The sequence below is a fragment of the Pseudophryne corroboree genome, chromosome 4, assembly GCF_028390025.1.
Source record: "Pseudophryne corroboree isolate aPseCor3 chromosome 4, aPseCor3.hap2, whole genome shotgun sequence".
NCBI lineage: Eukaryota > Metazoa > Chordata > Amphibia > Anura > Myobatrachidae > Pseudophryne > Pseudophryne corroboree.
Genome location: NC_086447.1, coordinates 418096087 through 418123662, shown reverse-complemented (window position 1 = coordinate 418123662; position 27576 = coordinate 418096087). Strand labels below are relative to the sequence as shown.

At 44.8% G+C, this 27576-nt stretch overlaps 1 protein-coding gene across 1 annotated transcript in view; it reads right to left on the bottom strand.

The window, feature by feature from the left end:
- Positions 1 to 27576, bottom strand: part of CD109 (CD109 molecule) — a 559535-nt gene that overhangs the window by 392530 nt on the left and 139429 nt on the right. The window contains exons 7-8 of the mRNA XM_063916820.1: positions 2721 to 2760; positions 2507 to 2591 (exon numbers count right to left, since the gene is read on the bottom strand). Of these exons, the coding sequence (XP_063772890.1) occupies positions 2507 to 2591; positions 2721 to 2760 (125 nt within the window). The remainder of the gene's footprint in view (positions 1 to 2506; positions 2592 to 2720; positions 2761 to 27576) is intronic.

Genomic DNA, 27576 nt, shown 5'->3' with positions numbered 1-27576 from the left:
AGTGCCTGCCGTGTGTGTGTTATGTGGGAGCAATGGCGCGCAGCGTTACCGCTGCGCGTTACCTCAGTGAAGATCTGAAGTCTTCTGCCGCCTCTGAAGTCTTCAATCTTCTTATACTCACCCGGCTTCTATCTTCCAGCTCTGTGAGGAGGACGGCGGCACGGCTCCGGGACGAACTGCTAAGAGAGACCTGCGTTCCGACTCCCTCTGGAGCTAATGGTGTCCAGTAGCCTAAGAAGCAGAACCTAGCAGTTAAGTAGGTCTGCTTCTCTCCCCTCAGTCCCTCGATGCAGGGAGCCTGTTGCCAGCAGGCTCCCTGAAAATAAAAAACCTAACAAAATACTTTCTTTCAGGGAAACTCAGGAGAGCTCCCTGTAAAGCACCCAGTCTCCTCTGGGCACAGTATCAAACTGAGGTCTGGAGGAGGGGCATAGAGGGAGGAGCCAGTGCACACCCATATCTAAAGTTCTTTTTAGTGCCCATGTCTCCTGCGGAGCCCGTCTATTCCCCATGGTCCTTACGGAGTCCCCAGCATCCTCTAGGACGTAAGAGAAAGGGGGGTTAGGCACACAGCGGGGAGGGTTAGTTTTAGGCAGCGGGGAAGGGAGGGTTAGGGTTAGGCACCTAGCGGGGAGGGTTAGTGTTTGGCACTAGCTTGGAGGGTTAGGAACCCACAAGGGAGGGTTACGGTAGGGTAAAATTGAGGGTTAGGGGGCTTACTGGAGGGCTGTCAGGATTTTGATGGATGGGATGTCGCTGTTGGTATGCTGAATGCTGGCAACCCGTCCATCGGTGATTCATACTGATCCCTCAATAACAGCAAGCAGCTACTGAGGAGAAAAGCATGCATATATAGATCCACTTCCTGCAGAGCCAGATTAAGCCTCCGGGTGGTCCAGGGCACTTCAGAAAAGGGGTTTGCTCATCCCCACTCCTCCGTTCCTCCCTCTCTTGTCAGCACCACCCCCAGGGGAGGAACCAGTGGGGCAGGGACGTGATTGATGTGATTATGCCCCACCCACTTAAGACTTCTTATCTGTCCACTACTGCTGATCACTGTATAGTAGCGTAGTGATAGCGGCACATGGTATCCGGTTGATAGACAGTGTCTAGTTAGACAGTCAATAGATAGACACCATATGTTAGACAGACATTATGTTGACAGGGTCAAAAGTTCGACAGGGTCAATAGGCCGACATGAAAAAGGTAGACATTACAAAAGGTCGACAGAGTCAAACGGTTGACAGGGTCAAACGGTCGACAGGGTCAAACAGTAGACATGAAAATGGTCAACATAAAAAAGATAGACAAACTTTTTTTTAAATTTAACATGTTTTTGGACTATTTCATATCTTCTCTATCCATGTCGGCATAGAGTTGGTTACAAACCGTGTGGCGAGCACAGCGAGCCACCGAGCCCGAAGCGTGGCGAGCAAAGCGAGCCCCGCAAGGGGATGTCTTTCTACAATTGGGGGTCCCAGATGACAAAACTATCCACACAAACCACAAAAATGCAAAAAACATGGTGTCTACCTTTTTTATGTTGGCAATTTTCATGTCGACCTTTTGACCCTGTCGACCTTTTGACCCTGTCGACCTAATGTCTGTCTAACATATGGTGTCTATCTATTGACTGTCTAACTAGACACTGTCTATCTATTATACCACACCAGCGGCACATTGGGCAGGGAGAAATTAGACTACTGCTGCTGCTCGGTGGCAGCGGCCTCCCTCCCCAGCCCAGCAGTGTGTTATGCTGTAAAAGGTTCAGGTAAACTGTTGCCGATGGACAGCAGCGATCACATCTCTCCCTGCATGAAGCACCCCTGTTGGTGTAGTCTTTTAAGAGTGGGGTGCCAGTGCAAACCCCCCCCCCCCCTTAATCTGGTGCTGATCACCTGAGTAATATTACTACAAATGTAAGGTATTAGGCAGTTTTATTAGGCAGTTGTCAGTGAGTGCAGGTAGCATAATGTAATAACTGAGCAGCATGGAGCCAAGGGAGAAGTAGGTGCATCTCCAAAAATATTGTTATGAGGTCCAGACATTCCTAATAACATATGTAGTGGAAATAAACACATAGAACTTGTTTACTGCACTTAGCAAACAATAGAAAGACACGGATGTCAATTACAAACAGAAAAATATCCAGGACATATGGGAGTCATTATTTTCTGTTAAAAAAAAAAAATGCTGTTTGTGGATGATTAAGATGTGTTATGTCTCCCTGCTCCCATCACTCTCATAAGCCACCAATTTATGTGTTCTCAGCCAACATTCAGGAGGAGCATTAAACTGGGTCTTTTGAGCATATCCTATTGTTTCAAAATTCACAGAAATAACTATTATGCAAGTTGTTATTGGCTGACAGGCAAGTAAAAGCATCCCAGCAGAGTTGTCCTTATTTTTTGCAAATAAAAGCATTGTCTATTGGAAGTGCTGAGTGAATTGTAACCAGTATGATTGATAGCTGTGAAAGTCTGCATTGGGAAAATGTAGAACTTACTTTGCTGTGACGTCACCTTCTAACAACGCACTCTTTATCGAATAATGTGAGGGTGTGTTTAGCACAACTTCAAACTTCGGTAGAACTATATTACAGAAAAACAATGACAATATAAGTAATGTAGAATATTAATATTAGTGTAAATACAGTATATACAGGTCTGTTGTTTTATAAAAGTATAGGAGAGAGAATAAGATTGCAAAATAGTACTTACCATATTGGGCTACAGTAAAGGTTTGATAATGAAGCTGGTGCTATAAAGAAAAAAATATATATATTACTTCCCTATCTTATAGCACAGGAACTGTATATGTCTATTTTGACCAAATGTCCTTATAATTTGTGATCATGGTATATCTCCTCCTTATCAAGGTTGGGAGGAAGAAAGAGGAAGAATCTGTATGGTTTTCGCACTGAGAAGAAATTCAATCATAAAACATAACCTTTATTAAATATATTAAAATATAAAGTTGATACGACCCAGACAACAGTGAAACATAAGAGTTAAAATCAGACAAATCAACATATATGTGAATCCTAATAGATTGAAAGGTGCAAATAAAGAGTTAAAACACGTGTCCGCGTGTATGTCCTGTGTCTAATGATTATTAAGTTATATCTATTCCAATGTTATCCTAGATGAATCATTCATCTTGTTTTAGATCGATTATATGTCAACTGTCACAGGCAATGTTGATAGTTCACCCTTATCCAGGTTGGCAGCTTTAAATGATCACTCCTATAATTTATATACCTCCTACTCAACAGAAGTATCTCCCGGGAACTCACTCCTCTTATATGGACTGTGAGTACAGGTAGGTATAAATATATGAATTTATTCAGAGTTACTTTAGTTGTTCGTGTCACCGACTGTTACCACTGAGAATTCCTAATATATATAATCCCAATTAGGAGTAGGTTGAGGGATGGACTTTTATATAACACGGATATCACCTTTATTCTAGCATAAATCACAGTAGGTAATTGGACCATGCATATAATGGGGAATTACTTGGTCCTGTTATATATAGGGGAAAGTTGCTAAGGGGACAAGGCGGTCCCAATGAAGATGATGTGGGGCTTTAAGGGGTATAGCAATCCCAATTTTAGCTATCTGCCCACGTATAAGCTATCTGCCCATGTATATTGCAGATATTCCCTGGTCCTATCATAACAGACTAAAAATACGTGGAAGATATTACTTCCCTCCGGGGTATGGCAGCCCCACTTATAATTTAGTGCTTGTCTGTATAGACCAGGAATATATTCTGCTTAGATGCACACTTCACTATATCAGGATAGATTCAGATTTTAGTATCTTTTATTAGTTTCATTAAGAGATGTCAAAAAATTCAAAAACGTGACAGCCTTAAAATAAGTCCCCATGCATTTCGGTCACTTAAAGTATATTTTGTTTTAATTACCACTGTATAATACAGATATTAATGTAAAGAGATATTAGGTATTCTAGATGTGAATATCCCAGTGATATCTTTTAGAGTGTCGTGCTATATATTTTAACTATAGCTATATATCTATCAGTAATCTGTCCAATAGTATTAGAATTCCCAGCCTTTCCTCCTACATATACTCTCCTAGTGGTTACTGTAACAGTATTCAATTCATTTGGCTGCTATCTGATTTTAAATGTTGCCAGTTCACTCACTGCAGCATTGATACATATGTGTCATTTCCTATTTGATTTTATATGTTGCCTGTTCACTCACTGCAGCATTGATACATATGTGTCATTTCCTATTTGATTTTATATGTTGCCTGTTCACTCACTGCAGCATTGATACATATGTGTCATTTCCTATTTCAGCCATCTAGTTTCCTGATCATGTTTCAATGTAACCAAACTTTGTGGAGACCTTCATAATGCATTCAGTAACTGTATAGTTAACACAAGATTAAGGGTCTGTAAATAAGGTTCTGATTGTCACTTATTCCACTGGTTCAAGTATAATAAATCAGATCCGATTATGTAAATAAATATGATCAGTGAGCCTCGATATGACTGTCCCATTAGCAGTAATATCTATACATTTTTCTATCATGCTGTGGGGTTCCTTCCTCCACTATCATATAGTACTAACTGCATATATTAACCCTGTTGCTGAATGCTCTATTGCTAGTATAGGTGTCAATTTATGGGCAGCCTTGTATGTCTCAGAACACTACCATTCATATTCATATGACATTAACACATAGTTGCTAAAGACACTACACACACGCGGACACGCTGTGCCCTACACGCGTGTTTCACTGCACTGAACGGCAGCTCCTCCTTATCCTGCAAATATCACATAAATGACATGACCTGACACCATATAAGTGTTCCCAAGATTAGTGTATGCCTGATAATTATCCTAGTAAATAATAGATCATTATTGGCTGTGCTGGTAAATGATGTCAGTAGATGCTCCCCATAAGCCTGCGCTTCATCTTCTGAATGCACTAACAGGCCTAACCAGATAAGCCCAGAGACGATATGGCCACTCAAACCCTGCGCAGAATGTCTGGATTTGTTCAATTTGGCAAGCCGAGCATGTGAACACATTGGACAGTGATGGGCAGTGCCGTAACTAGGCATTTTAGCGCTGTGTGCAAGAAACGACAGTGGCGCCCCCCCCCATGTAAGATAGGGGCAGAGCGCGCCGTAGGCGCGCAAAAAATTTCTAGGGGCGTGGCTTCACGGGGAAGAAGCGTGGCCACAAAATAATAGCAATTCATACTACGGTGCACAGTAGTCTACATTATTCAAATTACGCTGCACAGTAGCGCCACTACATCAGGTAGAGCCCCTTTTATACATTACAGCAGACAGTGTCCCCCTTTTTACATATTGCGGCAGCCAGTCCCCCTTTTTACACATTGCGGCAGATAGACCCTTTTTACACATTGCGGCAGCCAGTCCCCCTTTTTACACATTACAGCAGCCAGTCTCCCTTTTAACACATTGCGGCAGCCGGTCCTTCTTTTTACACATTGCGGCAGACAGCGTCCCTTTTTTACAATTACAGCAGACAGCGTCCCCGTTTTTACACATTACGGCAGACGGTGTCCCCCTTTATACACATTGCGGCAGCCAGTCCCCCTTTTTACACATTGCGGCAGCCAGTCCCATTTTACACATTGCGGCAGCCAGGACCCCATTTTACACATTGCGGCAGCCAGTCCCCATTTTTTACACATTGCAGCAGCCAGTCCCATTTTTTACACATTGCGGCAGCCAGTCCCATTTTTTACACATTGCGGCAGCCATCCCCATTTTTTACACATTGCGGCAGCCAGTCCCATTTTTTACACATTGCGGCAGCCAGTCCCATTTTTTACACATTGCGGCAGGCGGTGTCCGAGAGAGAGACAGAGAGAGAGAGACAGAGAGACAGAGAGAGAGACAGAGAGAGAGAGAGAGAGAGGGGGGGGGGAATATACTTACCTTCTCCCCGCCGACAGGCTCCTCGTGCTGCTCCCTCGGTGGCGGCAGTGAGATGAGAAGGAGGAGGAGGGAGGGGGAGCAGGGAGCCGCAGCAGCGCTATGTTATTGGTAGTAAGCGCCGCTGCAGCATCCCCCTCTCCTTCTGTATTGGCTGCCGGGCAGCCAATACGGAAGGAGAGGGGGATGCTGCAGCGGCGCTTACTACCAATAACATAGCGCTGCTGCGGGTCCCTGCTCCCCCTCCCTCCTCCTCCTTGTCCGCTGCCTCCGGCGCTGGTCTCTCTCCTCCAGCGCGGCGCGCGGCGCACACAGAGGTGGCATGTAATGAGTCAATTTGACTCATTACATGCCGCTGGCCGTGCGCCCCCAGGGCAACTGCGCTGTGTGCCAAGCCCCCTTCGCACACACGTAGTTACGGCTCTGGTAATGGGCTTTCTATGTGTATTTCTGGGGAAATTAAAGCTTAACAAATCTATCAATGTTTTTCAAGAGAATTATTTCTATATACTACAATATGGGCGGGATGTACTATCACTGATCGCGGGTCATCGCAATGATGCTAATCGCATATGTACTAACATATGCGATTAGTATCGCAAAGCAATGCCAGGTGTGTCCTGCGATCAGTGTCCGCAGGACAGGGTTTGTGGCGGCTTCCATCACCTCCCAGCGCCGGGAGGTGACGTGTGCAGGGAGTCCCCGTGGTCCTCCTTCTCCCCCCCTGCAGCCGGAAGGAGACAAGGCTGTGCTGCCGGGGAGTAGGAAGAGGGGGGCCGAGGGGAGACAGATCGTCGTGAGCGGCGCAGGTCGGCGGCGGGATGCGGCGGCAGTAAGAAGCCCATAGGCTTCTATAGGGTATCGCCCCTGGTGGCGTAAACCCGGCGGTGGGGTCTTAGTACATATGAAAATGCGGTAAAACCACAGAAAACGGGGGGTTTACCACATTTTCCCTTTAGTACATCCCGCCCTATATAATTATTTGTAATAGAACTGCTACACATTTTATCCATATAAGTGATGAGTTCTAAAGTCATTACTTCATTGTTTATTATAAAAATGTGTGTAATAATGAGAATTCATTATTTTAGAACACACCTTTGCTTTCCATAACATGTTTATAATCGCATAGTCTGCGGTAACCTACTGTATGTAACTTTTAAAATCAACAGAACATAGTATAATAGGGGCATTATCCACTATACATTTGAAGACAAAGTCATAAGAAGACAGTTGAGATAATTAGCTGTCCAAGATATGAGTACATTTTCCTATGCTATAGGGTTGATTTTGAACCGTTTTAGTTGAACATGACTGTGATAAAACTGCATGAGATTGGTCTCTTAATAATGTAACACCAGCCTTCTATGTCGACTCCCGACCCCACTTGCGGCACTGGCACTGATTCAAGCAAGGACGATGAGACGATCCTGACACAATTGGCTAATAGTTTTTGATCTGTGCATGTGCAGGAGCCACACTGTATATGTGCAAATCTGATCCTGCATTGTCGGCATCAGACGTCATGTGACTGTCTACTGCCATTTGGGGGTGGGGAGGAGCAGCACTTAAGAAAATGTGGGTCTTTCAGCCCATTTAGATTTCAGTTTGAACACACCACACCCAAATCTAACTCTCTCTGCACATGTTATTTCTGCCCTCCTGCAGTGCAAATGGTTTTGGCCATTTGCTAATAAATTTGCTGCTGCGATCAGATCTGAATTAGGCCCAGTGATTGTTCCGTCCTTCATTAACATCAGTGTGTACCTAGGTTCTGATATCGGGCCGACATATCGACTGTGTACACATAGCTCCAACGTGTACCTAGCAAATATAAATAGGTAAATATATTTTAAAAAATATATAAATTGGTATGCCAAGTTAATTTAAAAATGCATTAGCAAATTCATGCTGTCTATCCAATCACTTCTCAGAGTTTAACATCTGCGACCAATTGCTCACGTTTTGGGAAAGGTGTGCACAAGTTTGCCAATTACTGTAACTTGTCTTTAACCTTATCCAGGAAATAAATGCAGCTGGAGTCCTGATTGTTCTGCTTTAGCGTCTTTTAATGTGTGCTATCTACCAGAACAAAATGAAAACATGCTATATTTTTTCATTTTATCTACTTCACTCAACATTCTGTCTGTTTTACAGAATGCTAAATATATTTTCGCTGCTGCTTTACATTAATTTAAGACCCCATAGTATTTGGCTTGAATTAATCCTCTGGTCAATTAAGAAACAAAAATAAGTATTATAGGAATATTAATATGTTTCCCATTAAGGTTTAAAGGGGGCATGCAACAGATGTAGGGAAAGACATGGATTCTGCTTATTATTAAGCTTGTTTTCAGAACAGCTAATCAAAATATCACAGTGAAACGGAAATCCCAGAATTCATTTACAAGTATATGAGATATGTAACGGAGGAAAAGCACTGATTACACTGAAAGACAATTATTTTTAACTAAAATAATAACAATAAAAACAAAAGGGGTTTAACAACAAAAAAAATCACTACTCTGCAATTACTGAATGTGGCTTCATTATTTACATACTGTTGACAACCAAAATAATAGCCTGTTTATGCTAGATGCCACAGCTGGTAAAATCTCAGGAGTCAGATAGCCTATTAGCCGTACATGCCTTAACAATTACTGCTGAAGTCTAACAATTAAGAGTCACTTCTGATTATGGGCCTGATTCAAAGATGTAAGCAAACCAATGGCTTACTGTATGTACATTTCTGATGATTTCTGTACTGCGCAGGACCCAATCTACACTGCGTCATGATGGGAAGTGTTTTCCAAAACGGAGGTGTGTCACCATTTTCTGACTCAAATTTTTCAGTCCTGTGCTGCCTGAAATTCCTGGTCATCCTGTGTAACCTGAGAGTTACTCAAATAGCTTATGTTCACGCAGAGAGATACGATGCTGAATCTTCGGGCGCAGGAGTGGATCACACAAGAATGCAGGAGGCATCTATTCACACAAGACTCCTCCTGCAGCATTGGTATATTTTTACACAGCAACTAAATCCAAAAATGCAACTGCTGTGCTCACTGAGTCCATCTCTGAGTCAGGCCCTATGCTAATAGATGCACATATTCAGCAGTTTCTTAAAGTACCTGACTACTAGATTGAACTAACTGGCTTTTGAATTTTGTTATTACTTTGTTCACAGCTACAGATATACAGTGCCTTGCTAAAGTATTCACCCCCTTTGCATTTTTCATGTTTTGTTGCATCACAACCTGGAATTAAAATGGATTGTTTGAAGGTCTGCATCATTTCATTCACAGAACATGGCTACAACGTTGAAGATGTTTGTTTGTTTTTTATTGTGAAGCAAACAACAAATAGGACAAAATAACAGAAATCTTCAGCATGCGTAACTATTCACCCCTCTAAAGTCAGTACTTTGTAGAGCCACCTTTTGTGGCAATTACAGCTGCAAGTCGCTTTGGATAAGTCTCTATGAGATTGCCACATCTTGCCACTGGCACTTTTGCCCATTCTTCATGGCAAAACTGCTCCAGCTCCTTCATGTTGGATGGTTTCCGCTTGTGAACAGCAATCTTCAAGTCTGACCACAGATTCTCAATTGGATTGAGATCTGGGATTTGACTAGGCCATTCCAACACATTTAAATGTTTCCCCTTAAACCACTTGAGTGTTGCTTTAGCAGTATGCTTCGGGTCATTGTCTTGCTGGAAGGTGAACCTCCATCCCAGTCTCAAATCACAGGCAGACTGAAACACATTTTTGCTCAAGAATATCCCTGTATTTAGCACCATCCATCTTTCCCTTGACTCGAAACAGTTTACCAGTCCCTGTTGCTGAAAAACATCCCCACAGCATGATGCTGCCACCACCATGTTTCACTGTGGGTATGGTATTCTTGGGATGTGATGTGTTGGGTTTGCACCAGACATAGCGATTTCCTTAGTGGCCGAAATGTTAAAATAAGAATTTACTCACCGGTAATTCTATTTCTCGTAGTCCGTAGTGGATGCTGGGAACTCCGTAAGGACCATGGGGAATAGCGGGCTCCGAAGGAGGCTGGGCACTCTAGAAAGATCTTAGACTACCTGGTGTGCACTGGCTCCTCCCACTATGACCCTCCTCCAAGCCTCAGTTAGGTACTGTGCCCGGACGAGCGTACACAATAATGAAGGATTTTGAATCCCGGGTAAGACTCATACCAGCCACACCAATCACACCGTACAACTCGTGATATGAAACACAGTTAACAGTATGAAACAATAGAGCCTCTCAACAGATGGCTCAACAATAACCCGATTTAGTTAACCATAACTATGTACAAGTATTGCAGATAAACCGCACTTGGGATGGGCGCCCAGCATCCACTACGGACTACGAGAAATAGAATTACCGGTGAGTAAATTCTTATTTTCTCTAACGTCCTAGTGGATGCTGGGAACTCCGTAAGGACCATGGGGATTATACCAAAGCTCCCAAACGGGCGGGAGAGTGCGGATGACTCTGCAGCACTGAATGAGAGAACTCCAGGTCCTCCTCAGCCAGGGTATCAAATTTGTAGAATTTTTGCAAACGTGTTTGCCCCTGACCAAGTAGCTGCTCGGCAAAATTGTAAAGCCGAGACCTCTCGGGCAGCCGCCCAAGATGAGCCCACCTTCCTTGTGGAATGGGCATTGACAGATTTTGGCTGTGGCAGGCCTGCCACAGTATGTGCAAGCTGAATTGTACTACAAATCCAACGAGCAATAGTCTGCTTAGAAGCAGGAGCACCCAGCTTGTTAGGTGCATATAGGATAAACAGCGAGTCAGATTTTCTGACTCTAGCCGTTCTGGAAACATATATTTTCAGTGCCCTGACAACGTCTAGCAACTTGGAGTCCTCCAAGTCCCTAGTAGCCTAGGCACCACAATAGGCTGGTTCAGGTGAAACGCTGACACCACCTTTGGGAGAAACTGGGGACGAGTCCTCAATTCTGCCCTATCCATATGGAAAATCAAATAAGGGCTTTTACAAGACAAAGCCGCCAACTTTGATACTCGCCTGGCAGAAGCCAAGGCCAATAACATAACCACCTTCCACGTGAGATATTTCAGATCCACGGTTTTTAGTGGTTCAAACCAATGTGATTTTAAGAAACTCAACACCACGTTGAGATCCCAAGGTGCCACAGGAGGCACAAACGGGGGCTGACTCTGCAGCACTCCTTTTATAAATGTCTGAACTTCAGGTACTGAAGCTAGTTCTTTTTGAAAGAAAATCGACAGAGCCGAGATCTGTACCTTAATGGAACCCAATTTAAGGCCCATAGTCACTCCTGCTTGCAGGAAATGCAGAAATCGACCTAGTTGAAATTCCTCTGTTGGGGCCCTTTCGGCCTCACACCATGCAACATATTTTCGCCATATGCGGTGATAATGAGTTGCTGTAACCTCTTTCCTGGCTTTAGTAAGCGTAGGAATGACTTCCTCCGGAATGCCCTTTTCCTTCAGGATCCGGCGTTCAACCGCCATGCCGACAAACGCAGCCGCGGTAAGTCTTGGAACAGACAGGGCCCCTGCTGCCGCAGGTCCTGTCTGAGTGGCAGAGGCCATGGATCCTCTGATATAAATTCTTGAAGTTCTGGGTACCAAGCTCTTCTTGGCCATCCACGAGTATCGTTCTTACTCCTCGCCTTCTTATTATTCTCAGTACCTTTGGTATGAGAGGCAGAGGGGAGAACACATAAACCGACTGGTACACCCACGGTGTTACCAGAGCGTCCATAGCTATCGCCTGAGGGTCCCTTGACCCGGTGCAATATCTTTTATAGCTTTTTGTTGAGGCGGGACGCCATCATGTCCACCTGTGGCCTTTCCCAATGGTGTACAATCCTATTGGAAGACTTCTGGAGGAAGTCCCCATTCTCCCGGGTGGAGGTCGTGTCTGTTGAGAAGATCTGCTTCCCAGTTGTCCACTCCGGGAATGAACACTGCTGACAGTGCTAACACATGATTTTCCGCCTATCGGAGAATCCTTGTGGCTTCTGCCATCGCCATCCTGCTTCTTGTGCCGCCCTGTTGGTTTACATGGGCGACTGCCGTGATGTTGTCTGATTGGATCAGTACCGGCTGGTTTTGAAGCAGAGGCCTTGCCGGCCTCAGGGCATTGTAAATGGCCCTCAGGTCCAGAATATTTATGTGTAGGGAAATAACCTGACTTGACCAAAGTCCCTGGAAATTTCTTCCCTGTGTGACTGCCTCCCAGCCTCAAAGGCTGGAATCCATGGTCACTAGGACCTAGTCCTGTATGCCGAACCTGCGGCCCTCTTGAAGATGGGCACTCTGCAGCCACCACAGTAGAGATACCCTGGTCCTTGGAGACAGGGTTATCAGCCTATGCATCGGAAGATGCGATCCGGACCACTTGTCCAACAGGTCCCTCTGAAAAGTTCTTGTATGGAACCTGCCTAATGGGATTGCTTCGTAGGAAGCTACCATTTTTCCCAGGACTCGCGTGCAATGATGCACCGCTACCTATTTTGGCTTCAGGAGGTCTCTGACTAGAGATGACAACTCCTTGGCTTTCTCCTCCGGGAGAAACACTATTTCTGGTTTATGTCCAGAACCATCCCCAGGAACAGTAGACGTGTCATAGGAACCAGCTGTGACTTTGGACTGTTTAGAATCCAACCATGCTGTTGTAGCACTTTCCAAAATAGTGCTACCCCGACTACCAACTGCTCCTTGGACCTCGCCCTTATAACGAGATTGTCCAAGTACGGGATAATTACAACTCCCTTTTTTTGAAGGAGTATCAACATTTCGGCCATTACCTTGATAAAACACCCTCGGTGCCATGTACAGTCCAAACGGCAGTGTCTGGACTTGGTAATGGTAATCCTGTACCACAAATCTGAGGTACTCCTGGCGAGGATGGTAAATGGGGACATGCAGGTAAGCATCCTTGATGTCCCAGGATACCATGTAATCCCCCTCGTCCAGGCTTGGAATAACCGCCCTGAGCGATTCCATCTTGAACTTGAATTTTTGTGTTCAAGGATTTTAAATATAAAATGGGTCACACCGAACCATGCGGTTTCGGTACCCCAACCCGTGTGGAATAGTAACCCCGTCCTTGTTGAAGTAGGGGCACCTTGAGTATTACCTGCTGGGAATACCGCTTATTAATTGCCTCTAGCACAGCCTCCCTGCCTGAGGGAGTTGTCAGCAAGGCATATTTTAGGAAACGGCTGGGGGGAGACATCTCGAATTTCAGCTTGTACCCCTGAAATACTACTTGAAAGAAACAGGGATCCACCTGTGAGCGAGCCCACTAATTGCTGAAATTTTTGAGACGGCCCCCCACCGTACCTGGCTACACCTGTGGAGCACCCGCGTCATGGTGTGGCCTCACAGGAGGCGGGGGAAGAATCTTGATTCTGGGAACAGGCTGACTGGTGCAGCTTTTTTCCCTCTACCCTTGTCTCTGTACAGAAAGGAAGCGCCATTTGACCCGCTTGCTTTTCTGAAGCCGAAAGGACTGTACCTTTGTCTGTGAGGAAACCTGAGGTAAAATTATTTCTTCCCAGCAGTTGCTGTGGATACGAGGTCCCAGAGACCATCCCCAAATAATTCCTCACCCTTATAAGGCTCTCTATGCGCTTTTTAAGTCAGCATCACCTGTCCAGTGACAGGTCTCTAATACCCTCCTGACAGAATGGACATTACATTTATTTTGGATGCCAGCCGGCAAAATATCCCTCTGTGCATCCCCCATATATAAGACGACGTCTTTAATATGTTTTTATGTTTTCCAACTAGTATCCCTGTTTGACAGGGTCACCGACCACGCTGCAGCAGCACTATCTGCAGGTCTCAGTCTAGTACCTGAGTGTGTAAATACAGACTTCAGGATAGCCTCCTGTTTTTTATCAACAGGTACCTATTAAAGTGGCCGTATCCTAAGACGGCAGTGCCACCTTTTTTGACAAACGTGTGAGCGCCTTATCCACCCTAGGGGATATCTCCCAGCGTAACTTATCCACCTGGCGGGAAAGGGTACGCCATCAGTAACTTTTTATAAATTACCAGTTTCTTAACGGGGGAACCCACGCTTTCACACACTTCATTTATTCATCTGATGGGGGAACAAAACACTGCCTGTTTTTTCTCCCCAAACCTAAAACCCATTTTTAGAGGTGCTTGGGTTAAAGTCAGAAATGTATAACACATTTTTTATTGCCGGGATCATATGTAAGGAGTTGACACTGTCGGTTAATACCTTTCACCTATCCATCCACTCTGGTGTCGGCCCCACAGGGGGCGACATCACATATATCGGCCTCTGTTCTGTCACCATATAAGCCTCCTCATTCAACATGTCGACACAGCCGTACCGACACACCGCAGACACACAGGGAATGCTCTAAACGAGGACAGGACCCACAAAAGCCCTTTGGGGGGACAGAGTAAGAGTATGCCAGCACACACCAGAGCGCTATATATATACAGGGACTAACTGAGTTATGTCCCTAATAGCTTTTATATAATATACTGTATACAGTGCCAATTTTAATGCCCCCCCTCTCTTTTCCCTCTTACTGTACTGTAGAATTGCAGGGAAGAGCCAGGGAGCTTCCCTCCAGCCGAGCTGTGAGGGAAAAATGGCGCCAGTGTGCTGAGGAGATAGGCTCCGCCCCTTTTTCGCGGCCTATTCTCCCGTTTTTTTTTTTTTGAATTCTGGCAGGGGTATTTACCTCATATATAGCCCCTGGGGCCATATATTGAGGTATTTTAGCCAGCCAAGGTGTTTTTATTGCTGCCTCAGGGCGCCCCCCCCAGCGCCCTGCACCCTCAGTGACCGGAGTGTGAAGTGTGTGAGAGGAGCAATGGCGCACAGCTGCAGTGCTGTGCGCTACCTTGGTGAAGACAGAGTCTTCATGCCGCCGATTTTCCGGACCATCTTCTTGCTTCTGGCTCTGTAAGGGGGACGGCGGCGCGGCTCCGGGACCGAACATCAAGGCTGGGCCTGCGGTCGATCCCTCTGGAGCTAATGGTGTCCAGTAGCCTAAGAAGCCCAATCCGGCTGCAAGCAGGCGAGTTCGCTTCTTCTCCCCTTAGTCCCTCGCTGCAGTGAGCCTGTTGCCAGCAGGTCTCACTGAAAATAACAAATTCTAAGACTATAACTTTCTAAGAGCTCAGGAGAGCCCCTAGTGTGCATCCAACCTCGGCCGGGCACGAAATCTAACAGAGGCTTGGAGGAGGGTCATAGTGGGAGGAGCCAGTGCACACCAGGTAGTCTAAGATCTTTCTAGAGTGCCCAGCCTCCTTCGGAGCCCGCTATTCCCCATGGTCCTTACGGAGTTCCCAGCATCCACTAGGACGTTAGAGAAATTTTAGTTTCATCTGACCAGAGCACCTTCCTCCATACATTTGGCTAGTCGTCCACATGCCTTTTGGCAAACTCAAAATATGCCTTCTTATTTTTTTAAAGTAATGGCTTTTTTTCTGGCCACTCTTCCATAAAGCCCAGCTGTATGGAGTGTACAGCTTATTGTGGTCACATGCGCAGATACACCAGTCTCTGCTGTGGAACTCTGCAGCTCCTTCAGGGTTACCTTTGGTCTCTGTACTGCCTCTCTGATTAATGCCCTCTATTAGCAGGTTTGTTGTGGTACCATGTTCTTTCCATTTCAAGATGACATATTTGATGATGCTCCGGGGGATCATCAAAGATTTGGATATTTTTTTATAACCCAACCCTGATTTGCACTTCTCAACAACTTTGTCCCTGACTTGTTTGGAGAGCTCCTTGGTCTTCATGGTGTGATGCCTCTTGCTTAATGGTGTTGCAGCCTCTGGGGCCTTTCAGAAAAGGTGTGTAACCAACAGCAGCCGGTATGAGGAAGGTCAAATCCTCAGTATAAACTAAAGTGGAAAAAATGAATATACCGGCGCTGACTGATAAATTAATAAGAGATGGTTTGCTTCGTGTATATAATTATAAACAATTTATTAACAATTCATATAAAAACAATTAAAAAGGAATATATCCCTATTACCACTAATTGGTAAAATTCAATCGTCTTATCTGGACAAACTTGATTGTGCAATATGCCACTTTCCTATATCACCAAAGTCCAATCCTTAAGGCTAGGACAATCTCCCAAAGTAGATGTACTGTATTTTGCAGATAATTACCGGATCCACAGATAGGCATCAGCATTAGGACAAGTCCATTTAAAGCTGCAGGTGTGGGCCAAACCGGTTGAGTATACTTTATCCAGAGAAGGGAGAAAGAGTCCAATTTTTGCCAAGGGATGGTGGTGGTCCTGTAGGTCTGTTTGGAAAGTGGAGTCCAGATAGATGTGGAAAAAGCTCAACGCGTTTCACTGGTATGAGTACAGTCCAGCTTCATTAGGAGCATAAATCCTATGAGTACTGGGTATTCTATTTATACCCTTCTTAATGAATCAATAGACATAACCTGTTTAGTCAAGAAATCACTCAAAGCAAACCATCCCTAAAAATAGTAAAAAAATCCTATAGTAAAATCATAATAGTCATATCTATTCATATAATAAGCATCCATTAAAAACGAGCATTTAATCTTTATTTATTAGAAAGCATCTTTTTGGCAATATAAATACATTCTATCGATCATGTGATGTGTCACATCACATGATCGGCTAATTCGGCAGTCCCATTGGTCGGATGAAAGGTTCCCGGTCATGTGGTTTTGATCACATGACCGGGTATCCCTTTCATCCCCTTCTCCTGGGGTACATTGGTGTTCTTTGTAGGTCTTTGGGGATTGAGTCCATCCCATTGGTCCGTATGGTACCATGTGACGAAGTGCGCATTGGTCCGGATGTTTAACACGTGACCAGGTGCGTGTTTACGTCACAACGGACGTGGTTTCCCCGGTCACATGACCGCACAGTCCGTGTATCACCTAACTGCGCCGTCCATGTGTTATCATCGGCGAACGTCAAGAGCAGGAAATAATTAAAGAAAGACCAAATAGGGATGTTACTCACACCCTCGACCCTCCCCACCATAACTGTTTGGTGGTAGCTATGGAAACCTGTGTGCAAGATTTATAAACACATATCCAATGGTATTATTTCATAATAACATTGGATATATCTCCATACTGTTTAAACATACTTAGTTGCCAATTGAATATATTAATAACAGATTATTGATAACAAAACAACAGACAGATTAGCAGTACATAATTCTTAGCTCACATTCATTTCAACATGTATTTTTATATATATCTATATGAAAGAGCAATGAAATCCAAATCCCCATATGTGATACAATGAATCCCTTATGTATCATCTCTTCCAATTCTACCTATCAGTTATGGAAATAATATTTAGTGCTTTTTTTATGTCATTATTATTTATTATAAAGAGGGGTAGGGAAGGGGGGGGGGAGGGGGGAGGGGGGAGGGAAAGAAGAGGGGGGGGGGAGAGGGGGGGGGAGAGGAGGGGGGGGGAGAGGGGGGGGGAGAGGGGGGGGGGGAAAGAAGAGGGGGGTGGGAGAAGGGGGGGAAGGGGAGAACACAATGAAATTCTCTAAATATAATTTCTTATCGATGTAGCATCATGATCCCTATATATATTTTTCAAGGATAAACATCCTCAACAAAAACATGTTTGAAGGTGAGCATATATACCTATCTACTGCATATATATGCTTGCACATATATGTACAAATAACCCCCCTAGATAACAGAATTCAGTTCTATAGCTTCATTTAGGCCCTCTGGATGTAAAGAATTAAACTTGAGCATCCAGAAGACCTCCCTGCGGCATAACTGATTGAACCTATCTCCTCCCCTTTCGATCGGGGTGATATGTTCAAGACAGTTGATGGACAGACAAGCAGGATTGCTTCCGTGTTTGTCTAAGGAATGTCGTGATACGCTATGTGTCCCCAATTTCCGTATTTTTATGTTTCGTCGATGCTCCATGAATCGTGTATGAATTGCTCGTGTTGTTCTGCCCACATAATTCAGGCCACACCCACATGTCAACACGTATATCACGAACCTAGAGTCGCAATTCATAAACGATTTGAGGAAATATTCCTCTTTTGAGCCTGGAATAAAGATGTGAACGGTTTTACGTTCCATATGCTGGCACATTGTGCATCTATTTTTTCCACATCTGTGGAAACCTACGGGTTTCGTGGTAAGCCAATCTGAGCCACCCTTCTGTCCCTCTATTGGTGCGTATTTAAAGTGACTCAGTGCCAAGATTGTCTTTAGGGCCCTATTTTTTCTATATATGATCTGTGGTTTATCGGGTAAGAGACTTCCCAAAATATTATCTTGTTTCAAAAGCCTATAATTTCTACATATAATAGTTTTAATATCATTGGCGCATCTATTGTACTTGCAAATAAACGCCATCTCTCTGTCTTTCTTATTTTGTTGAATATCATTACTAGAAGATGGAAGAAGTAAATCCTGTCTGTCCATGTTTAGAACTTCGTTTAGTGCCCTATCTAATATGTTTTGTGGGTATTCTCAATTTTTAAGGGAATCTATTAGTTCATTGGCCTGTATCTTAAAATAAGATTTTACTTACCGATAAATCTATTTCTCGGAGTCCGTAGTGGATGCTGGGGTTCCTGAAAGGACCATGGGGAATAGCGGCTCCGCAGGAGACTGGGCACAAAAAGTAAAGCTTTTCCAGATCAGGTGGTGTGCACTGGCTCCTCCCCCCATGACCCCCCTCCAGACTCCAGTTAGGTACTGTGCCCGGACGAGCGTACACAATAAGGGAGGATTTTGAATCCCGGGTAAGACTCATACCAGCCACACCAATCACACCGTACAACTTGTGATCTAAACCCAGTTAACAGTATGATAACAGCGGAGCCTCTGAAAGATGGCTTCCTTCAACAATAACCCGAATTAGTTAACAATAACTATGTACAATTATTGCAGATAATCCGCACTTGGGATGGGCGCCCAGCATCCACTACGGACTCCGAGAAATAGATTTATCGGTAAGTAAAATCTTATTTTCTCTATCGTCCTAGTGGATGCTGGGGTTCCTGAAAGGACCATGGGGATTATACCAAAGCTCCCAAACGGGCGGGAGAGTGCGGATGACTCTGCAGCACCGAATGAGAGAACTCCAGGTCCTCCTTAGCCAGAGTATCAAATTTGTAAAATTTTACAAACGTGTTCTCCCCTGACCACGTAGCTGCTCGGCAAAGTTGTAATGCCGAGACCCCTCGGGCAGCCGCCCAAGATGAGCCCACCTTCCTTGTGGAGTGGGCCTTTACAGATTTAGGCTGTGGCAGGCCTGCCACAGAATGTGCAAGTTGGATTGTGCTACAGATCCAACGAGCAATCGTCTGCTTAGACGCAGGAGCACCCATCTTGTTGGGTGCATACAATATAAACAACGAGTCAGATTTTCTGACTCCAGCTGTCCTTGCAATATATATTTTTAATGCTCTGACAACGTCCAGTAACTTGGAGTCCTCCAAGTCACTTGTAGCCGCAGGCACTACAATAGGCTGGTTCAGATGAAATGCTGACACCACCTTAGGGAGAAAATGCGGACGAGTCCGCAGTTCTGCCCTGTCCGAATGGAAAATCAGATATGGGCTTTTGTAAGATAAAGCTGCCAGTTCTGACACTCTCCTGGCCAAAGCCAGGGCTAGAAGCATGGTCACTTTCCATGTGAGATATTTCAAATCCACCTTCTTTAGTGGTTCAAACCAATGAGATTTTAGAAAGTCCAAAACCACATTGAGATCCCACGGTGCCACTGGAGGCACCACAGGAGGCTGTATATGTAGCACTCCCTTAACAAAGGTCTGGACTTCAGGGACTGAAGCCAATTCTTTTTGAAAGAAAATCGACAGGGCCGAAATTTGAACCTTAATAGATCCCAATTCGAGACCCATAGACAATCCTGATTGCAGGAAATGTAGGAATCGACCCAGTTGAAATTCCTCCGTCGGAGCACTCCGATCTTCGCACCACGCAACATATTTTCGCCAAATTCGGTGATAATGTTGCACGGTTACTTCCTTCCTTGCTTTAATCAAAGTAGGAATGACTTCTTCCGGCATGCCTTTTTCCTTTAGGATCCGGCGTTCAACCGCCATGCCGTCAAACGCAGCCGCGGTAAGTCTTGAAACAGACAGGGACCCTGCTGAAGCAAGTCCCTCCTTAGAGGTAGAGGCCACGGATCTTCCGTGATCATCTCTTGAAGTTTCGGGTACCAAGTCCTTCTTGGCCAATCCGGAACCACTAGTATCGTCCTTACGCCTCTTTGCCGTATAATTCTCAATACTTTTGGTATGAGAGGCAGAGGAGGAAACACATACACCGACTGGTACACCCAAGGCGTTACCAGCGCGTCCACAGCTATTGCCTGCGGATCTCTTGACCTGGCGCAATACCTGTCCAGTTTTTTGTTGAGGCGAGACGCCATCATGTCCACCATTGGTCTTTCCCAACGGGTTACCAGCAAGTGGAAGACTTCTGGATGAAGTCCCCACTCTCCCGGGTGAAGATCGTGTCTGCTGAGGAAGTCTGCTTCCCAGTTGTCCACTCCCGGGATGAACACTGCTGACAGTACTATCACATGATTCTCTGCCCAGCGAAGAATCCTTGCAGCTTCTGCCATTGCACTCCTGCTTCTTGTGCCGCCCTGTCTGTTCACATGGGCGACTGCCGTGATGTTGTCCGACTGGATCAACACCGGTTTTCCCTGAAGCAGAGGTTCTGCCTGGCTTAGAGCATTGTATATTGCTCTTAGTTCCAGAATGTTTATGTGAAGAGACGTTTCCAGGCTCGTCCATACTCCCTGGAAGTTTCTTCCTTGTGTGACTGCTCCCCAGCCTCTCAGGCTGGCGTCCGTGGTCACCAGGATCCAATCCTGTATGCCGAATCTGCGGCCCTCCAATAGATGAGCACTCTGCAACCACCACAGAAGAGACACCCTTGTCCTTGGAGACAGGGTTATCCGCAGGTGCATCTGAAGATGCGACCCTGCCATTTTTCCCAGGACTCTTGTGCATTGATGTACAGACACCTTTCCTGGTTTTAGGAGGTTCCTGATAAGCTCGGATAACTCCTTGGCTTTTTCCTCCGGGAGAAAAACCTTTTTCTGAACCGTGTCCAGAATCATCCCTAGGAACAGCAGACGAGTTGTCGGCATTAACTGGGATTTTGGAATATTCAGAATCCACCCGTGCTGTTTTAGCACTTCTTGAGACAGTGCTAATCCCATCTCTAGCTGTTCTCTGGACCTTGCCCTTATTAGGAGATCGTCCAAGTATGGGATAATTAATATGCCTTTTCTTCGAAGAAGAATCATCATCTCGGCCATTACCTTTGTAAAGACCCGAGGTGCCGTGGACAATCCGAACGGCAGCGTCTGAAACTGATAGTGACAGTTTTGTACAACGAACCTGAGGTACCCCTGGTGTGAGGGGTAAATTGGAACGTGGAGATACGCATCCTTGATGTCCAAGGATACCATAAAGTCCCCCTCTTCCAGGTTCGCTATCACTGCTCTGAGTGACTCCATCTTGAACTTGAACTTCTTTATGTACAGGTTCAAGGACTTCAGATTTAGAATAGGCCTTACCGAGCCATCCGGCTTCGGTACCACAAAAAGAGTGGAATAATACCCCTTCCCTTGTTGTAGAAGAGGTACCTTGACTATCACCTGCTGAGAGTACAGCTTGTGAATGGCTTCCAAAACCGTCTCCCTTTCGGAGGGGGACGTTGGTAAAGCAGACTTCAGGAAACGGCGAGGTGGATCTGTCTCTAATTCCAACCTGTACCCCTGAGATATTATCTGCAGGATCCAGGGATCTACCTGCGAGTGAGCCCACTGCGCGCTGTAATTTTTGAGACGACCACCCACCGTCCCCGAGTCCGCTTGAGAAGCCCCAGCGTCATGCTGAGGCTTTTGTAGAAGCCGGGGAAGGCTTCTGTTCCTGGGAAGGAGCTGCCTGTTGCTGTCTCTTCCCTCGACCTCTGCCTCGTGGCAGATATGAATAGCCCTTTGCTCTCTTATTTTTAAAGGAACGAAAGGGCTGCGGTTGAAAAGTCGGTGCCTTTTTCTGTTGGGGAGTGACTTGAGGTAGAAAGGTGGATTTCCCGGCTGTAGCCGTGGCCACCAAATCTGATAGACCGACTCCAAATAACTGCTCCCCTTTATACGGCAAAACTTCCATATGTCGTTTTGAATCCGCATCGCCTGTCCACTGTCGCGTCCATAAAGCTCTTCTGGCCGAAATGGACATAGCACTTACCCGTGATGCCAGTGTGCAGATATCCCTCTGTGCATCACGCATATAAAGAAATGCATCCTTTATTTGTTCTAACGACAGTAAAATATTGTCCCTGTCCAGGGTATCAATATTTTCAATCAGGGACTCTGACCAAACTACCCCAGCACTGCACATCCAGGCAGTCGCTATAGCTGGTCGTAGTATAACACCTGCATGTGTGTATATACTTTTTTGGATATTTTCCATCCTCCTATCTGATGGATCTTTAAGTGCGGCCGTCTCAGGAGAGGGTAACGCCACTTGTTTAGATAAGCGTGTTAGCGCCTTGTCCACCCTAGGAGGTGTTTCCCAGCGCTCCCTAACCTCTGGCGGGAAAGGGTATAATGCCAATAATTTCTTTGAAATTATCAGCTTTTTATCAGGGGCAACCCACGCTTCATTACACACGTCATTTAATTCTTCTGATTCAGGAAAAACTATAGGTAGTTTTTTCACACCCCACATAATACCCTGTTTAGTGGTACCTGTAGTATCAGCTAAATGTAACGCCTCCTTCATTGCCAAAATCATATAACGTGTGGCCCTACTGGAAAATACGATTGATTCGTCACCGTCACCACTGGAGTCAGTGCCTGTGTCTGGGTCTGTGTCGACCGACTGAGGCAAAGGGCGTTTCACAGCCCCTGACGGTGTTTGAGTCGCCTGGACAGGCACTAATTGATTGTCCGGCCGTCTCATGTCGTCAAACGACTGCTTTAGCGTGTTGACACTATCCCGTAGTTCCATAAATAAAGGCATCCATTCTGGTGTCGACTCCCTAGGGGGTGACATCCTCATATTTGGCAATTGCTCCGCCTCCACACCAATATCGTCCTCATACATGTCGACACACACGTACCGACACACAGCAGACACACAGGGAATGCTCCTAACGAAGACAGGACCCACTAGCCCTTTGGGGAGACAGAGGGAGAGTTTGCCAGCACACACCAAAAGCGCTATATATATATAACAGGGATAGCCTTATAATAAGTGCTCCCTTATAGCTGCTTTATATATATCAAAATATCGCCATAAATTTGCCCCCCCTCTCTGTTTTACCCTGTTTCTGTAGTGCAGTGCAGGGGAGAGACCTGGGAGCCGTCCTGACCAGCGGAGCTGTGAGAGGAAATGGTGCCGTGTGCTGAGGAGATAGGCCCCGCCCCTTTTCCGGCGGGCTCGTCTCCCGCTATTTAGTGAATCCAGGCAGGGGTTAAATATCTCCATATAGCCTCTGGGGGCTATATGTGAGGTATTTTTAGCCTTTATATAGGTTACATTTGCCTCCAAGGGCGCCCCCCCCCAGCGCCCTGCACCCTCAGTGACTGCGTGTGAAGTGTGCTGAGAGGAAAATGGCGCACAGCTGCAGTGCTGTGCGCTACCTTTAGAAGACTGCAGGAGTCTTCAGCCGCCGATTCTGGACCTCTTCTGACTTCAGCATCTGCAAGGGGGCCGGCGGCGCGGCTCCGGTGACCATCCAGGCTGTACCTGTGATCGTCCCTCTGGAGCTGATGTCCAGTAGCCAAGAAGCCAATCCATCCTGCACGCAGGTGAGTTCACTTCTTCTCCCCTCAGTCCCTCGTTGCAGTGATCCTGTTGCCAGCAGGACTCACTGTAAAATAAAAAACCTAAGCTAAACTTTTTCTAAGCAGCTCTTTAGGAGAGCCACCTAGATTGCACCCTTCTCGGCCGGGCACAAAAATCTAACTGGAGTCTGGAGGGGGGTCATGGGGGGAGGAGCCAGTGCACACCACCTGATCTGGAAAAGCTTTACTTTTTGTGCCCTGTCTCCTGCGGAGCCGCTATTCCCCATGGTCCTTTCAGGAACCCCAGCATCCACTAGGACGATAGAGAAAAGTATCTACATTCGAACAATTGCGCCTAAGGCGCATAAGTTGTCCCTTAGGTATGTTGTTCTTCCATGGTGCATAATGAGCACTTCTATAATGTGGATACGAGTTGGTGTTAACTGGTTTAACAAAATTGGACGTAATGATTCTATTGTCTCTAGTCTCGAGTGTCACATCCAGGAAGTCTACCCGGTTCCTATCGTAAGTGAAGGTGAAATTAAGATTGTGCTGATTGGATTGGAGGTGAGAAACAAAAGAGGTAGCAGAAGAAAGATCCCCATCCCAAATAATAAATAAATCATCTATGTACCTACCATAGAAGACCAGGTTCGTCCCCCAGTCCCCACCCCACACATGGGTGTCATCAAAGTCACCCATGTAGAGATTGGCGTAACTGGGGGCGAACCTGGTCCCCATGGCGGTACCGGTGAGTTGTAAATAATACTTGTGATTGAAAAGAAAATAATTGTGTGTAAGGATAAAAGAAATACATTGTATAAGAAAGGATTGGTGCCTTTCTTCAAGAGCATGTGTTCTACATAACCTCTCAGCAATAACTTTGATACCAGTCATGTGAGGAATATTGGTGTAAAGAGCCTGCACATCCAGTGTCAGGAAAGCATAAGTCTCCTTCCACTGGATGTGCTGTATTTTATTTAGAAAATCTTTAGTGTCTCTCAAATATGATTTTAATAGTGGTACATGGGGTTGAAGAAAGGCATCTATATAAAAGGAAAGGTTAGATGTGAGGGAATTAATACCAGAAATAATAGGGCGTCTCGGGGGTGAGGTGAGGGACTTGTGAATTTTGGGAAGAAAATAAAAAGTGGGTACGGTGGGGAATTGTGGTAACAGGAACCTTAGTTCCTCCCTGGATATGACACCGAGGCTGAGACCTGACTCCAACAAAGTTTTAAGTTCCTGTATGTATCTAGATGTTGGATCCTGAGTAAGAACACTGTAGAACTTATTATTTTCTAATTGACCAAGAGCCTCACTGAGATAATATGACCTGTTCATGACGACTAAGCCTCCGCCCTTATCCGCCTCCTTAATAATTATTGAGGTGTCCTGTGTCAACTCTTTGATTGCTCGTCTCTCCTGTCTAGTGAGATTGGAAGAGAATTTCGAATTATCTATATTATGTCCTACCAGTTCTTTAAAATCCTCCAATGTTATTTTGTAGAAAGATTCTATGCAACTGCTCTTATATGAGATAGGAAAGAATTCCGATTTACATTTAAATTTAGGCCCTTCCCGTTGTGTATCGTAAATTTTCACTTCTGTCCTTGGTGTGTCTATCTGTACATGGTTCTCATCCCATAGTTCTTCGAGCACAGTCAGCATTGGATGATCGGAACTATCCAGAACTATGGGTAAAGAATCATCATTCTTGGCCTCTAGATTTTTCTTGGCAAAGAACCTCTTCCTGCATAGGGAACGAATAAACCTGTTAAGGTCAACATAAAGTTCGAAAATATTTGGGCCACTGGTCGGGGAAAATTTTTTAGACCCTTTTCTAATAGGGAAAGTTCTGACTTAGATAGGGGTCTATCTGACAGATTGAAAACACTAGATGTGGATGCAGAGGAGTTGATCTTCATATCCTTCTTGGGTTTTTGTGTCCCATGTCTTCCTCCTCTACATCCTCTATACTTGGATCTCTGCCTCTTTTGGGGGTTCCTCTTTGTTCGGTGTCCTGTGTCCACCTTACATTGGTCTCTGGGCGTGCTCCTAAAAAACTCGCCTTTTGTTCATGATTCTCACCATCTCTAGGGGAATATTTAGTATAACCCCTACTAGGACCTGGTCTGCTTTTGTTGAACCTATTTTTGTTGGGTCTATTCGGTGAATCAATATCACTATCTCTAAGATCTATTAGTGGTTGAAACCTATTCTGATGTATATAGTCTCTCTGTCTTGGAGAGGAATGTTCCCGCCTCTGTGTTTTGTATCGATCTTGATCCTGCTGTCTGTTATCTCTAGATTGTATGTTGATATCTACAGAACTATGTTTTTGTTTGAAAGTACGGACCAAAATTTGGACTCTTTCTCCCTTCTCTGGATAAAGTATACTCAACCGGTTTGGCCCACACCTGCAGCTTTAAATGGACTTGTCCTAATGCTGATGCCTATCTGTGGATCCGGTAATTATCTGCAAAATACAGTACATCTACTTTGGGAGATTGTCCTAGCCTTAAGGATTGGACTTTGGTCATATAGGATAGTGGCATATTGCACAATCAAGTTTGTCCAGATAAGACGAATGAATTTTACCAATTAGTGGTAATAGGGATATATTCCTTTTAAATTGTTTTTATATGAATTGTTAATAAATTGTTTATAATTATATATACAAAGCAAACCATCTCTTATTAATTTATCAGTCAGCGCCGGTATATTCATTTTTTCCACTTTAGTTTATACTGAGGATTTGACCTTCCTCATACCGGCTGCTGTTGGTTGCGCACTTACACATTTCTTTCTTTGGTAATTCCTTTTGGTCAGTAAGTGCTGCAAACCATGAGCTGTTTTTCCAATGTTAAGGAACGTAACGATAGAAGGCAGTCGTATTGGTCCAATTTGGGTGATTTTAATGTCAAACATTCTGTATCTGATAAAACAGACTTAATTAGAGATTTTCATAGATTAGAGAATCTTTTTAAAGCTGAATCTAGGAACTGGTTGGACAGTGTCAATCTCCAACAGTATATCACTAAGAAAATGGTCCCTAGGGGCCTTCGGCTTTTTAAGCCTTCTATTTTCCAAGACGATGTAAATTATCAAAAGGAGTGGGAACAACTATTAGATAGTTGTTCTCTAGAACTAATTAAACTGATTATCAGATACAGAAATAGTAAGGTAACCTCCATTGAAAAAGAAATTGAGGAACTTAAGAAAACTATGGAGAAATATAGGGATGAAGAACTATTTGAAAGGAAGGACAGAGTTGTTAATGAAAAAGTCATCAAATTCGAACAAAGTCTCATGGAAACAAAACAAAAGAAATTTAAGCGTGATCTATATGACTATGAAAACAATATGGTCCGTACTTTCAAACAAAAACATAGTTCTGTAGATAACAACATACAATCTAGAGATAACAGACAGCAGGATCAAGATCGATACAAAACACAGAGGCGGGAACATTCCTCTCCAAGACAGAGAGACTATATACATCAGAATAGGTTTCAACCACTAATAGATCTTAGAGATAGTGATATTGATTCACCGAATAGACCCAACAAAAATAGGTTCAACAAAAAGCAGACCAGGTCCTAGTAGGGGTTATACTAAATATTCCCCTAGAGATGGTGAGAATCATCAACAAAAGGCGAGTTTTTTAGGAGCACGCCCAAAGACCAATGTAAGGTGGACACAGGACACCGAACAAAGAGGAACCCCCAAAAGAGGCAGAGATCCAAGTATAGAGGATGTAGAGGAGGAAGACATGGGACACAAAAACCCAA